Here is a 16148-nt window from a genome sequence, read left to right as displayed (position 1 = left end):
ACTTGCTGTAGAATTTTTGAAAGAGTTCTATACATAAAATACAACCTAAAATATATTTTGCTTACATAATATTATCTTATTATAATTACAATATTATTATAAATAAATTACCTTGGAGAAGGTTACATTCTATGAAAGCGTTTCCCGTCATTTTCTGGGGACACGTGCAAATAGCCATATGTTTTATTACTTCACAAATTGCTCGGATCCCGCACGTGTTAAGACATGGATCGACACATCGCTGCTTTACACACGCCTTGTTCAATGGACAGTCGGAACTTGAAGTACATTCTGGGCGACATCCAAAATATGGATCACCATTATAATTTAATAAACAAGTGCAGACACCGTTGTCACACTCCGCGTTGGCCCCACAAGGAGATGGATTACAAGGATCTATCGGTGTCTCATCTGTGAATAGAAAGTACGTTAGAGAGGTATATGTTTTTATAAATACAAGTGGAAACTATAAGTTTTCTTACCTTTCAAAATTATTGGTGAACAGCTATTAAAAGGGTCTCCAGTGTAACCGAAATCGCACGTACAAATGGAGATATGACTCTGAACTCTACATTCAGCGTTGATGCCACAAGATCCCGGACACGGGTCCATGCATTGTTCATTAATGCAGGCCTTGTCGCTTGGACAATCTGTATTGAGTACACATTCTGGCCTACAATTAGGTGGGCTTCCAGTATACCGAGGCAAGCAAGAACAAGATGGTGCATTGTTAATATCGCGACATTCTGAGTAGGGTCCACATGGCGATGGTAAGCATGGATTTGTAGACACTGCCACAATATCCACAACTGAAACAAATTACCGTATGCAATAAAATATAAAAATGAAGAAAAATGCTGATTATTCTTATGAGAATAAGAATCTTAGTAATATTCAAACAAATATATTGTGATTAAATGTAGCATACTAACCTTATGTTTGAATACACTTAATTATAACTCGACGAAACATACTTATAAATGAGCTGTAGTTCATAAAGAATAAAATGATTACCTCTATCTATAAATAAAAACAAATGAATGTACCTTTGTAGCAATTACTGAATGGATCACCCGTAAACTGTGGTCGACAAGAGCAAACGGGACTATGATTAATCACTCTGCACTCCGTGTTCCTGCCGCATACTTGTTCACAAGGATTTTTGCATTTCTGTGCTATACAGGCCGTTTGCTGGGAGCACTCAGAGCTTACAAGACATTCGGGCCGGCATGATGGCGGTGAACCCAAGTACTCGGGTTGGCATGTGCACAGAGCTTGATTATTCAATTCTTTACAAATACTGTTTGGACCGCAAGGTGAGGGTAAGCATGGATTTATTTGTACAGAAACCAGTTCTGAAAAAAATAAAATCTTTTATAATATTAATTAATCATTATAACTCAGAACAAAGACAATTGTGAATTCAAAATTGTAATAAGTTCAAAGTACTTAATTCTATATAAAAATAAAAATCTGGAAACACACCTTTCACTTCGTGACATTCTTGATAAGGATTTCCATTAAATCCTGTAATACATTCACATTTCGGAGCGTGATTTACAACGGTGCAAATTGCATTTATCCCGCAAACATTAATGCAAGGGTTTTTACATTTGTTCTGTATACAAGCTAAGTTTATTGTGCAGTCTGAATTTACAACGCACTCCGGACGACAACCTTCGTAAGGATTACCAATATGATCTGGTAAACACACACAAGATCCCGCGTCTCTCAACTCTTTGCACACAGCATTTGGTCCACACGGTGAAGGTGTACATGGTCTGAGTGGAACACTAAGTATTTTACATTCTATAAAAGCATCTCCAGTATAACCAGGTTGACAGAAACATTGCGGAGAATGGCTTACTACTCTGCATTCTGCTCCGGTGCCGCATGAACCTGGACAAGGATCTTTGCACTTATGATTTATACATGCGAGTTGATTTGGACATTCGGAATTGGCTATACATTCTGGACGACAATTAGGCGGACTTCCCGTATATTCATCGAGGCAAGCGCATGACGGAGAACTATTTATTTCTTTACAAATTGAATTAGGGCCACAAGGTGATGGTTCGCACGGATTGATATACGGAGTTTCTTCTATAGCTAAAAAATAATAGACAGTGATAATATAAACACCTCATGAATGATACAATTTAAAACATAATTTGAAATTAATGAAAATTAAATGAAATATCATAAATTCGCTGTTTTTTAATAAGTAAATGTAAGTCTGTAGATAAATTTAGAATTTTAAACACTGCTTTAGTCTTTAGTTCTAGTTATTAGTTCCTCGTTGAACCTAAATTAAAAAAATAATGTGTTTACCTCTTAGAACGCATCTTGTAAATGGATCTCCAGTGAATCCTGATGGACACGAACATATTGGATTATGGTTTATTACTTGACAGATAGCACCGACCCCACAATTTCCTTGGCAGGGATCGACACAACGTTGATTAGAACATGCCCTATTAAGAGCGCACTCCGAACTAGATATACATTCTGGTCTACAGGTTGGCGGCGCTCCTTGGTATCCAGATAAACATGTACAGATCGCTTGATTTCTAACTTCTCTACATTGACTGTTTGGTCCACAAGGAGAAGGGTTGCATGGGTTTATAATTTCAGAAACTGTGAACGGACTACACTCAAGAAAAGCGTTTCCCGAGTAACCTTCAAGACATGTACAACTTGGTACATGATTGAAAACATTGCAAACAGCTCCCTTCCCGCAGGTGTTAACACAGGGATCAACGCATTTGTTTCTTGCGCACGCTTTGTTTGGTGGGCAGTCGCTGCTCATTAGACATTCTGGACGACAGCCAAAGTAAGGATCCCCTTGGTATTCAGGTAAACAGCTGCATTCGCCATCCTTACATTCAGCATTGGGGCCACAAGGTGATGGACTGCATGGGTCGATTTCACTGTATACTTCTGTAAAATATAACAATATGGATATAATAATACGTATTGATTACACGAACGGTAACCACAGGTAAATTATTTAAATTATTAATGTATGTATAACTTAGCCCGAAAAGTAATATTTTCTTAACAAATCATGTAATTTATTGAAGTAGTAGAATATCTTACTAATATAATTAAAAATTGATTCAATACGAAATTAACTTTAAATAATTTACGTATGACATTTTCGATTCAGGCTTTAAGTAGAACAGAAGTGTTGCCTTTACAAAAGGTGCGAGTTCGATCCACAAAAATTGTAGACTTTGCGAGAATTATATCACTACAGTGTATAAACAAACATTGATAAAATAAAACTTGTAGTGAAAATCAGCATTTCTCAGAGTCAAATTACTAAAGATGTACAAAATCTAACGGGTACACAGAATCTGATTGATTGACCACGCGGATTCTGTTGGCATTTTAACATTTGTAACATATTTATTTGTATATTAATTGTATCTTAATTAATGTTTATCACTAAAATAAATATTAAATTAAAATTATTTACCATCCTTCTGCAGTTCAAAATTGCATTGAACGAATGGATCTCCAGTATAATGTTCCAAACAGCTACACCGAGCAATATGATTAAATACATTGCACTGAGCATTGAGACCACAAGCTCCCGGGCAAGGATCCCGACATTTTTCGTTTATACAAGCTTGATTACTAGAACATTCAGAGTTCAATGTACATTCTGGTCTACAGTTTGGTGGATTACCAACATAACCAGATTTGCAAGCACAAGATGGTGCATCTCCTACATTTTGACATTCCGCATAAACACCACATGGTGACGGCAAGCATGGATTAGGTGGTGGCAAATTCGCGGGAGACGTTGAAACTAAAAAAAAAACAATTGTAAGTCCATAAAAACTATAGAGAAATTTTCAGTCGAAGATGTTTCTGTTAACATTTACTTACTTTTCAACGGATAGCATTTTGTGAATGGGTTTCCAGTTAAACCCAGCTTGCATACACATATTGGACTATGATTAATAACATTGCAATTTGTGTTTTCCCCACAACTTCCGATACAAGGGTCTATGCACTTTTGATTTAGACACGCTAAACTTGCTGGACATTCAGAGCTGACAACACATTCTGGTCTGCAATTAGGCGGTGATCCTACGTAATTTTGTAAACACGAGCACACCGCCTGACCTTTAATTTCTTTACATTGACTATTTGCTCCACATGGTGACGGGTTACAAGGGTTTTGACGAACATTATCAGCTAAAACATTTTTTAAATAATTAGTGATCTAAAACTCTCCTTTTTTATAACAGATTTTTATAAGTAAAATATCACATCAACTTACGTTCTTCCATAACAATGCAGTAACTAAATGGATTTCCAGTGTAACCACTTTGGCATACACAATTTGGTAAATGATTGTTAACTTGGCATAAGGCATTTGAGCCGCACGTACCGGGGCAAGGATTAACGCACTTCATTCTTATACATGCTGCATTTAGAGGACAGTCAGTGTTGACAAGGCATTCAGGCCGACAAGACTCGTAGGGATTACCTGAATAACCCTCTAAGCACGAACAAGCGCCAACGCCGTTTCTTTCTTTACATTGTGCGTTTGATCCACACGGGCTGGGATTGCATGGGTTAAGAATCTCGTTGGTTACAGTAATCGATAACATGTTACAATAACTAAAAGGATCGCCAGTAAAACCCTGTTGACATACGCACATCGGCGAATGGCTTACAACTCTACATTCGGCGTTTGATCCACAACTTCCTATACATGGGTCACTACATTTTTGGTTTACGCAAGCCAAATGATTATCACACTCGCTGTTACTTATGCATTCAGGTCTGCAGTTAGGAGCGACACCTTTATAGTTTGGCAGACAACCGCAGATCGGATTGTCGCCAGTGATTTTACAGACTGAATTCGGTCCGCAAGGCGACGGTTCACATGGATTAACTCTCACCGCCGTTTCAACTGGAAGTTAATTAAGTTATTATTTATCACATTTTATAAAAAAATATTAGGTAAAGTGTAATAAAACTCACCAATTATGGTACATTGTATAAATGGATCCCCAGTGAAAGACGGTGGACAGGTACAAATTGGATTGTGATTAATAACATCACATACAGCAGCAATACCACATGCTCCGATACATGGATTTACACATTTTTGATTATTACAAGCTTCCTTTAAAGGACACTCTAAGCTAACGATGCATTCTGGTCTACATGTTGGTGGACTACCCTTAAAACCCGGTATACAGGAACAAACTGCCTGTCCGTTAGTTTGATGGCATTGACTGTTGGGTCCACATGGCGATGGATTACACGGATTGAGTGGAAGATCTAAAAGCAGAGATATTTTGTAAATGATAATTACTAGGACATCGGTTTTGTTCTCTCAGTACTTTTGGTTTCAGTCATTTTAACGGTATTATAAAAAATGTGCATATTTACCGAGAGAAGGTCTACATTCTATAAAGGCATTTCCGCTCATTCCTTTGGGACATGAGCACATCGGTATGTGGTTTATTACGTCGCAAATCGCATTCCTGCCACACGTATCAATACATGGGTCAACACATTTGTTGCGTTGACAACCTTTATCACGTGGACAGTCAAAGTTGTAAACGCATTCTGGCCGACAACCGACATAGGGGTCACCACGATAACCTTCTTCACAAGAACAAGTACCGTCTCTACATATTGTATTTGAGCCACACGGACTTGGACTACATGGATTTTTAATTGTAGGTTGTGTGATATCTAAAATAAATAGTTAATTTTATATAGCGTTGAACATCTAAATGAAAATAATATTTTAATGACTTATCAAATTACCTTCTAGTGGTTTTGGTAAGCATTCTTTAAACGGGTCACCCATAAAACCTTCGGGACACACACACACTGGTATATGATTGTTAACAAAACATTTAGCGTATAACCCACATGAACCCTCACATGGATCTCGGCATTTTTCTGCTACACATGCTAAGTTACTGGTGCAGTCAGAATGAATAACACATTCTGGTTTACAATAGGGTGGGAAGCCAGTGAAAGAGGGTAAGCATGTACACGACGCTAATCCGTTTTTATTTTGGCATTCCGAGTAAAGGCCGCAAGGGGATGGTAAACATGGATCTATTGGTACTTGCACACTCGCAGCAGTGTCTAAAATCAGACCCATATGTATTAAGTATTAGAATACAATGAAATTAAAAAAATAAAGGGCCAATTGATTATAAATACTTACGTAACACTAAACTGCAAATAGTAAATGGATCGCCGGAATAACCCTTTCGACATGAACACACTGGACTGTGATTAATAACTCTACATTCTGTGTTTTGACCACATGATGCGTGACATGGATTAACGCATTTATGATTAATACAGGCTTTATTGTGGCTACATTCTGAATTAATCACGCATTCTGGTTTGCAGTTTGGAGGAGACCCAACATAATTTGGTATACATGAACATACTGGACGATTATCTGTATTTTTACAAAAAGCATTTGCTCCACATGGAGATGGATTGCAAACGTCAGTTATTGACATATCACGCTCTGTAATCCGAAAAGTATTATTTCATTCTAATTATGATCTTCAAAATTACATCAAATAAGCTGTATGAGTTAGACGTACCTGGTATAATGGTACACAAAGAAAGTGGATTACCACTGTAGCCAGCTTTACAATTACAGATTGGTTTATGATTCGTAACGTAACAATCAGCATTTTGTCCACATACTCCAGGGCATGGATCTATACATTTGTTTTTACTGCAAGCTGATGTTAAGGAACAATCTGGATCGGCTAAACATTCCGGTCTACAGCCTTGATAGGGATCACCAAAATAATCTGGTAGACATGTACATGACCCAGCCTTGTTCTGTACTTTGCATTCGGCATTTGGACCGCAAGGCGAAGGTTCGCATGGATTTAAGTACTCTGTGCTTGGTGTAGCTGAAATAATTTATCACAAATATGAATTTACTTACCCGTTAATATAATCAATCACCGTAGAAGCACCTCCTTGGTCCGAAGCGTTAGTTGAAGCTATCTTGGCTCGATGACGTTTAGTGACCTTTCTTATCCGACGATGGGGTTGCTATCTTTAGCCGCACCATCAAAAAGCGGCCGTCACGGCGAACGGTCCAAGCTTACTGTAAGTGCTGTGTTATCTCCGCGTGCTCCAATCATAAGCAAAGGCATTAATTTCACATAAAAAGTTTTATTATAAGTTACGTCCCTTCTGAAAGCATTTAAAGTTCTAGATGATTAAAATGACAACTCACCGTCCTGATCCGAAGGCTTTGTTTTAATATTAAAGCAAATTAGAATAGAAACTGTAGTAATGTTAACAGCTACAAGCCAAGCGGTAGGCATGGTTACCACGCGGCTCTTAATTGGAAACACTCATACAGCACTATTCTTCTAACATTAGTAAACCGTGTGAGGCGTGACTCCAGTTTTTTGTTTCTTTTTAAATCAAGCACGTAATTTTAAGCATGATGACTCACGCTTGGCTAAGCAAAGGGTTAAATGCCGTCTTTTATCGAAGATACTATTTTTACTTGTTAAATATCTGTATTACTGTAACATTACAGCTTTACCTTATTTAGCGATAACACCTTGTTTTTTTTTTAATTATCATCGTAAATTGTACGTGATTACTAATTACAATGAGTTAACACCTTTTTTTTAAGATAGTATAAAATGTTGTTCACAACGGGAAAGCATTTATACAGTTTTTCTTACCTTTACGTGCCGAACAACCCTGGAATGGGTTTCCTTCTAAACCAGGTTCGCACGCGCAAGTAGCACGGTGATCAATAACTGAGCAGATAGCGCGGGGACCACATGCGTCTAAACAAGGATCCTTGCATCGTTGCCCAACACAAGCAAGTGCAGCGGGACATTCGGCGCTTATTGTGCACTCCGGTCGACAGTTTGGTGGTGACCCAATAAAACTTGGCTGACAGCTACACGCTGGCGTTTCCCCAGAGCTCAAACATACTGAATTAGGTCCGCATGGCGATGGCTGACAAGGGTCAACAGGTCCATGAGAAGGAGCTTAAAATAAACGGAAATTTCATGACATTTTAAAAGTTCATGGCTAGTGATAAACAATTAAAATATAAATATTTACGAAACTTACCGGGTTCTGGATAACAATAAGTAAAGGGATCGCCTGTATAGCCGTCGTTGCATGTGCATATGGGTGAATGTGCAATTACTTGACATCGAGCACCTCGACCGCAAGCACCTTCACAAGGATCACGGCATCGACGTTCTATACAGGCCAGTTGAAGCTTGCAATCCGAGCTTACTAAGCATTCCGGGCGGCAAGATGGAGGAGAGCCGATGTGACCTGCGCGGCATGAGCAGGCTGCCACACCACCAGGGCCTACTGTACACTCGCTGTATGGACCGCACGGTGAAGGTGAACAGGGCGTTGCTATAACCAAAACATATAATCAAGTCGGTTTTCATAATTGCACAAAAATGTCAATGATAATTATTGTTTTAATTCATTCAGAAAACAATGTTTAAGGTTGGAATATTTATACCTGCCAATATTATGAAGTAATAACAAGTCTGAAGATCACATGAGACTATAACCCGTTGTGTACCTTTATTTTTTTAGTACAAGATAGAATAAATAAGATGTAAGATTGTATTATAAACCATTCTTAAACATTTCTCACGCAACATATATGTGGTTGTTTATTGGGTTAAAAATTATGATCGTTCTAACTATGTACCTCGTAATGTATTTACTATGTTAATTTTACTAGCTTTTCCTTTTCTTAGGGCATGTTAGTATCAAATTAATTTAATGGTTAATGTACGTAATGTACGTTTTCTTTATACTATAATGCTAAATTATCAGTTTTTTTTTTAATTCTCCATAACTTTTGATAAAAAAGTAAAAACATGCTAATTACCTGGCGGGGCTACTTCAGTGCAAAACGAAAATGGATCTCCAGACATACTAGGAGGACATGAACATGAAGGTATATGGTTGTTTACAAAACACACAGCATTGGTACCACATGCACCAGGGCAAGGGTCGACGCACTTTCCTCCCTGGCATGAGCGAGTAGGAGAACATTCACCGTTAGTACTGCATTCCAATCTACATCCTTGATAAGGATCTCCGAAAAATCCAGGAGCGCATGTGCAGATCCCCTCCTCACACAATGTGTTACTTCCACAAGGTGACGGGTTGCAAGGATTCTCTGGTGGTAGTTCTATAATAAGAAATATTATTAAATGATGGTAGATTTGGAATGGATATAAATATTAAACAATGTTAATTAAAATATACAAAATGTTTTATATTTATTATAGAAAACAATTTTAGCACTAAATTGTAATTGTAATTGTTGTTTGTTGTTTTACTTAAAGTTTTAAAAGCTTGGATATTGGTTACATGAAAATTAGCAATCAATATTTTATGATATATTTTTGTTCTGTTCTGATAAAAATACTATTAAAAGAATTCTCACCTCTAACTTCTGAGCATTGAATAAATGGATCACCGGAGTACCCCGTAGGGCAACTACAAATCGGTATATGATCATGCACTCGACATTCTGCTCGGAAACCACATGAACCTTCACAGGGGTTAATACATTTTTCGGCAATACATGACAAGTGCGAAGGACAATCCGTGTTCACGAGGCATTCTGGGTGGCAATTCGGTGGAGCCCCTAAATACCCTATTATACATGAACATGAAGGCTGATCATTAATTGGGCGACATTCTGCGTAAGGCCCGCATATATTTGGTTTACATGGTTGTTCGTTTGTTTCCGTAACACTTTTTTCAATTTCTAAGCATTTGGTAAATGGATCACCGCTAGTACCTGCTGGACAACTACATAAAGGACTGTGATTTATGACTTGACAATGAGCTCCGATACCACAAGTTCCCCTGCATGGATCAGCACATTTAAGTTTATGACACGCACGGTCTGATGGGCATTCGCTGCTAACTGTGCACTCTGGGCGGCAATCAGGAGGCGCACCTCTGTAATCAGGTAGACATTCGCACGATGCTAACTCTCCGTTTTCTCTGCAGACGCTGTTAGGCCCACATGGAGATGGATCACACGGCCGAGTTTCATGGGGCGGCTTCTGTGGGCTACACTGTGAGAATGGATTTCCCGTATAACCCTTAATACATGCACACGATGGAACATGGTTAATAACAGCACATTCAGCGTTGGATCCACAAATACCACGACAAGGGTCTGTACATTTATTTTTGATACAAGCTTTATCGGCAGAGCAGTCGGAACTGAGAATGCATTCTGGTCGGCAACTGTCGTACGGATTTCCATAAAACCCTTCTAAACAAGAACACGCGCCAACGTTATCTCTTTGAGTGCAAACAGCATTTGCTCCACACGGTGATGGGTCGCACGGTTTTTGGACAGCTTCTGTAAGATCATAAATATGATAAAATTATTTAAATGTGTAAAATTTTCATCTATGAAATAAATATGAAGAAAAAGTATGAAAACGTTACGTTACCATTTTGAGGCACACATTGTAAGAAAGGATTTCCTGTGTACTTTTCTTTGCATGTGCATGACACTGTGTGGCTAACAATTATACAATCTGCATCGACACCACATGAACCTGGGCATGGGTCGATACATTTATTTTTCACACACGCTTGATTAGATGGACAATCTGGATTAATAACACATTCAGGTCTGCAGTTTGGAGGTTGTCCAAAGTAGTCTTCAACGCATCTACAATGAGCCTTGCCATTACGTTCAACACATAATGAGTTTGGTCCACACGGTGATGGATTACAAGCATCAACCGGTTTCGTTTGAATGATTTCATCATAACAGCTCTTAAATGGATCTCCAGTTTGGCCAGGATTACAACTGCATATAGGGCTGTGGTTTATAACTTCGCAACGTGCAGATATTCCGCATGCATTCACGCATGGATTAATACATTTTTGATTAACACAAGCTTTCACAGCAGGGCATTCGGAACTAACAACACATTCCGGTCTGCAAGCTGGAGGAGATCCTTGGAAACCTTCAACACAAGCGCAGACAGCCATGTTATCATTTATTCTACATATGCTGTTTGGTCCACATGGTGATGGTTGACACGGGTTTTTATCAAATTGTATGTCGATTGTGGGTTGACAATGGGTAAAAGGATTACCGGTATGACCACTAATACAAGAACAAGTGGGTATATGATTGATTACGTCACATTTGGCATTTTGTCCACATACTCCGGGACAGGGATCTCTACACTTATTTCTGAAGCATGCCTTATCTCTAGGACATTCTTGACTTCCAGTACATTCTGGTCTGCATGATTCATAAGGATTGCCACTATAATCTTGGAAACATGTACAGAAGCCATTGTCACAATGCGCGTTAGGTCCACACGGAGATGGATTACAAGGATCCAAAGGACTGGTGGTGGTTGGCGCTGCAATGTAAATTGTAAGAAGTTATTTAAAAGTATCTAATTGTTATATATACAAATAATATAAAACCATAGAAGTATATACCTTCAATTATAGGTGTACATCTTAAGAATGGATCTCCAGTAAATCCTTCATTACAAACACATACTGCTACATGATTCAGAACGTGACAATTGGCTTCAACTCCGCAAGAACCTGGGCAAGGGTCTTCACATTTTTGTCTTACACATGCCAAAGAAGCAGGACATTCAGAATTAATTGTACATTCAGGACGACATGAGGGTGGTGAACCAACATAATCTGGTAAACAAGAACACGCAGGACCACTTGCAAGTAATTGACAGCGCGAGTGTGGTCCACATGGAGATGGTGTACAAGATGGTGGTCTTTCGGTGGTGGCTATAATATCTAAAATAAAAATAAATATTAAAAAAGTATTTATACAACAAAAAATTAATGATAAATTATATTAATATGGTTTTTATTTACTGTAACAAACGGTGAATGGATCTCCAGTCATGCCTGCCGGACACGTGCAAATAGGATTGTGATTTTTCACAAGACAGTGAGCTTTCAAACCACATGTGTTTGGACAAGGGTCATCACATTTTTGATTTATGCAAGCTTTGGATGTTTCACATTCGCTGTTAACCACACATTGTGGTCTGCATGACGGAGGTGAGCCAACATAATTTGGAAGACACGAACACACTGCCTGCATATTGACCTGTCTACATTGGCTATTAGGGCCACAAGGTGATGGCTCGCAAGGATTTAATGGTGGAGCTGAAAATATATAATGAATTATATGGTATAATAATTACAGATCATTTCATGGCATCAATTGAGATAAAGTTTAAAAAACGAATAAACATCGTTTCCATCAACATAGGATTTGCTTACCTTCAGTTACTATTCTAAGACATCGGAAGAAGGGATCTCCGGTGTGATCCGGTGGGCACGAGCAAATTGGAACGTGTTTTTCGACTGTACATTCAGCCAATTGTCCACACGTTTTGGGACAGGGATCAATACATTTGAATCTGGTGCAAGCTAAGTTCAATGGACAATCATCATTACTTTCACATTCTCTTCTACATCCGGATGAACTGTACGGATCACCTTCATAGCCTTCAGAACAGAAACATGCTCCAGCGTCATTGTGTTCACGACATTCAGCGTTTGGACCACAAGGGGATGGAGTGCACGGACTTGATCTCTCCGTTGCTGAAATGATGTAAATTGATTGATATACATTCTTAAATATTATTGCGTAATTAACAATATTAAAAACCAAACATACTTGGAATGATAATTTGCACACAGCTGTTAATAGCGTCTCCAGTAAATCCTTGTTGACAACTACACACAGGCTTATGATTAACTGTTAAACAAATAGCATTTAATCCACATGCTCGTTGACATGGGTCTTTACAACGCTCGTTAATACAAGCTGTGTTGCTAGGGCATTCTGCGTCAATGGTACACTCTGGTCTGCAATTTGGTACTCTTCCAATATAATTTGGTAAACAAGAGCATGCTGCTTGATTACTTATGACTCGGCACTCCGAATTCGGTCCACAAGGCGATGGTAAACAGGGATTTACATGATCTACTTGTCCTAAAATAATTACACAAATATATGAATTAATATCGGCTCGTATAACACAATTAAATTGAATACAAATATAAACTGCATTAGTTAAATGTTGTAAAACACAAATTTAAAGCAAATATCATTGCACTTACTTAGCTCTTCGATGCACTCAGTGAATGGATCTCCAGTATAGCCTGTTATACAGCTACAAATGGGATTGTGAGTAATAACTTGACAGCGCGCATTCAATCCACAGGTATTCGGGCAAGGATCAGTACACTTCTTATTTACGCAAGCCTTATCCTGTGGACACTCCGAGCTAACGATACATTCAGGACGGCACGAAGGTGGTGTACCAATATAACCGCTTTCGCACGTACATACGCTATGGCCATTAACAGCGCGACACAAACTGTTAGGTCCGCAGGGCGACGGCTGACAAGGATTAACTTGAGACATATCAGTGTCTGAAAAAAGTCCAGATAAGGATGTGTAATATATTTAAAACTACGAAAACTCGGTAAAATGTAATGCTAATGTATTTAATTACTTAAGACTAATAAACTTTAATTTTCATAAAACAATAATTACATTTTCATAGTTTTTTCTTTAGAGTTTTTTTCTAAAGAAAAAACTCGTCCTCGTTTAAAACTAAAACCTCGTTAACGTTTTATATGCCTAACATATTTTTAATAAAATAAATTTTCTCTTTATTAACACGAAGGATAATTACATAATCTAAGTATGATAAGCTAACAAAGTCTCCAATGTAACACAAATAACTAAGCTATCTATTTTTCTAAGGTTAGGCACATTCTGTGTTGAGTACTTACTTTCTACATCACATTTAATTAACGGATTGCCGCTGTAACCTGTGAGACAATTGCATATAGGAGAATGATTTATTGTTCTGCATTCAGCATTAATACCACAGGTTCCTGGACATGGATCTTTGCACCTGTTATTGGTACAAGCCTTGTTACGATCACAATCAGAGTTTGACACGCATTCTGGCCGACATCCGGTATATGGATCTCCGAAATATTCAGGTAAACACGAACACGCGCCGATACCATTTCTTTCTTTACACAGAGCATTTGCACCGCAAGGAGAAGGATTGCAGGGATTTGGTGGTGGTTCAGAGACATCTGCAATAAACGTTTAAATAACATAAATACATGCCATCTATCGCATGGCCTCAACTATTAACAGACAAACAAGCTTAGATCTCGATTTTTTATTCGAACTGTAAAACAATGGAGATATAATTTTACTTTTATAACTTACTATAATTACTGTTCAATACCAACTGTATGGAACTGCAACTTCATGTAAATATTATTTCGATTATTCTGTTAATTATCGATATTATTTTTAGCAACTCACGTTCAATGATGGAGCACCCACTGAATGGATCGCCTGTATGTCCCGATATACAATTACACAACGCAACGTGGTTTGCAACAGAACAATCAGCATTGAAACCGCAAGATCCCGGGCATGGATCGACACATTTTTCATTTTGACATGCAAGATTACCAGGGCATTCCGCATTGATAGAACATTCAGGTCTACAATTAGGTGCAATACCAACATAATTCGGCAAGCATGAACATGCAGGCGCTTCGTCGACTACTTTACATTGAGAGTATGAACCGCATGGTGAAGGAACACAAGGATTTCCTTTAGGTCCAGCATAGACAGATTCTAAGAAAAAGATCATGTATTAGAAAAAAGTGAAGTATATAAAGACTTAAAGAGAAAAAGATAAAGTATTTATAGATATAGATATAAAATTGAAATTCATGCATAAATAAATACAAAAAATAAATCACAATTTAGTTCAATTTTTTTATTTTGCTTACTTTTGTCTAACACACAAGCTACAAACGGATCACCAGTGAATCCTGATCTACATGTACATATAGGGTTATGATTTATAACTTGGCATCGTGCATTGTTTCCACATGTTCCCGGACATGGATCTTTACACTTCTGTTTCATACAAGCTTGATGTTGAGGACAATCCGTACTGCTAACACATTCTGGTTTGCACGTCGGTGGTGAACCTATATAGCCTTCTTGGCAAGAGCATACGCCGTGATTATCAACGACTTTACAGTGACTGTATGGACCGCAAGGCGACGGTATACAGGGATTTTCATCCGCGAGAGTAGCTAAAATATAATGAAAGTGATAAATGTCTGCCCAAATAATTTAACGAGATAATTAACTATAACTGTAATAAACGAATACTAACTGCTTCTCTGTGGATGGCAAGATACCATTGGATTTCCTTCAAAACGCTCAATGCATTGGCAAATGGGCTTATGATGGATCACATGACAGTGAGTATTTATTCCACACGCTCCGTGACAAGGATCAACACATTTATTGTTTGCGCAAGCTTTGGTAGAGGGACAGTCGTTGTTTGTAACACATTCGGGTCGACAACCTAAATACGGGTCTCCGAAATATCCTGGCATGCACGTGCATGACCCGGCAGAATTTTTTTCCTTGCAAATTGCGTTAGGTCCACATGGAGAAGGATTACATGGATTTGTCTCCTCTTCATTTAATATCGCAACTACATACAAAACAAATCGGTTAATTTAATAAATGGCGCATATGCAGCTATAATCTAATATTATCTAACTCACCTATGAAATAGCAACCACTAAACGGGTCGCCGGTGTAACTGTCACGACAATGACATACCGCCTTATGTGAAATAACGACACATTCAGAATTTAAACCACAAGATCCTTCACATGGACTTGAACATTTTTCGTGAATACAAGCAAGATTGCTTGGGCACTCTTCATCATAAATACATTCTGGACGACAATTTGGTGCTCGACCGGTGTAGCCAATTAGACAAGAGCATGCCGGAGTTTCACCCACTACACGGCATTGGGAATAAGGTCCGCAAGGTGACGGAATGCAAGGATTTCCTGAAGGTTTTATATCTGGTCCTACAAATTTATCATCATGTATTATTCATATTTGTTTTGATTTAAAAAAAATGTATATCAAATTGGTTAATAGTTTTAGTATTTTTTCAGATCTAAGTCTAGATGAAAATTTTTAGTAATTAATAATTATAATTGAC

At 38.1% G+C, this 16148-nt stretch overlaps 1 protein-coding gene across 1 annotated transcript in view; it reads right to left on the bottom strand.

Annotated features, from left to right (window-relative positions):
• dpy (dumpy) overlaps positions 1–16148 on the bottom strand; it is a 97741-nt gene that overhangs the window by 39342 nt on the left and 42251 nt on the right. Inside the window, exons 42-69 of the mRNA XM_068773719.1 lie at positions 15697–16011; positions 15297–15623; positions 14902–15213; positions 14423–14743; positions 13870–14184; positions 13189–13503; positions 12743–13060; positions 12343–12666; positions 11929–12225; positions 11524–11847; positions 10509–11441; positions 9479–10414; positions 8915–9220; positions 8125–8424; positions 7731–8039; positions 6609–6929; positions 6215–6529; positions 5803–6132; positions 5419–5727; positions 5005–5307; positions 4295–4933; positions 3898–4209; positions 3482–3817; positions 2332–2940; positions 1486–2109; positions 1047–1355; positions 483–809; positions 112–411 (exon numbers count right to left, since the gene is read on the bottom strand). Of these exons, the coding sequence (XP_068629820.1) occupies positions 112–411; positions 483–809; positions 1047–1355; positions 1486–2109; positions 2332–2940; positions 3482–3817; positions 3898–4209; positions 4295–4933; positions 5005–5307; positions 5419–5727; positions 5803–6132; positions 6215–6529; positions 6609–6929; positions 7731–8039; positions 8125–8424; positions 8915–9220; positions 9479–10414; positions 10509–11441; positions 11524–11847; positions 11929–12225; positions 12343–12666; positions 12743–13060; positions 13189–13503; positions 13870–14184; positions 14423–14743; positions 14902–15213; positions 15297–15623; positions 15697–16011 (10986 nt within the window). The remainder of the gene's footprint in view (positions 1–111; positions 412–482; positions 810–1046; positions 1356–1485; positions 2110–2331; positions 2941–3481; positions 3818–3897; positions 4210–4294; positions 4934–5004; positions 5308–5418; positions 5728–5802; positions 6133–6214; positions 6530–6608; positions 6930–7730; positions 8040–8124; positions 8425–8914; positions 9221–9478; positions 10415–10508; positions 11442–11523; positions 11848–11928; positions 12226–12342; positions 12667–12742; positions 13061–13188; positions 13504–13869; positions 14185–14422; positions 14744–14901; positions 15214–15296; positions 15624–15696; positions 16012–16148) is intronic.

Source organism: Battus philenor, unplaced genomic scaffold (genome assembly GCF_028537555.1).
Source record: "Battus philenor isolate CCGP_79_NKW_IND1 unplaced genomic scaffold, ilBatPhil1.0.hap1 SCAF_6, whole genome shotgun sequence".
NCBI classification, from domain to species: domain Eukaryota; kingdom Metazoa; phylum Arthropoda; class Insecta; order Lepidoptera; family Papilionidae; genus Battus; species Battus philenor.
The sequence above is the reverse complement of the archived record's forward strand: the minus strand, read 5'-3'. Positions and strand labels throughout refer to the sequence as shown.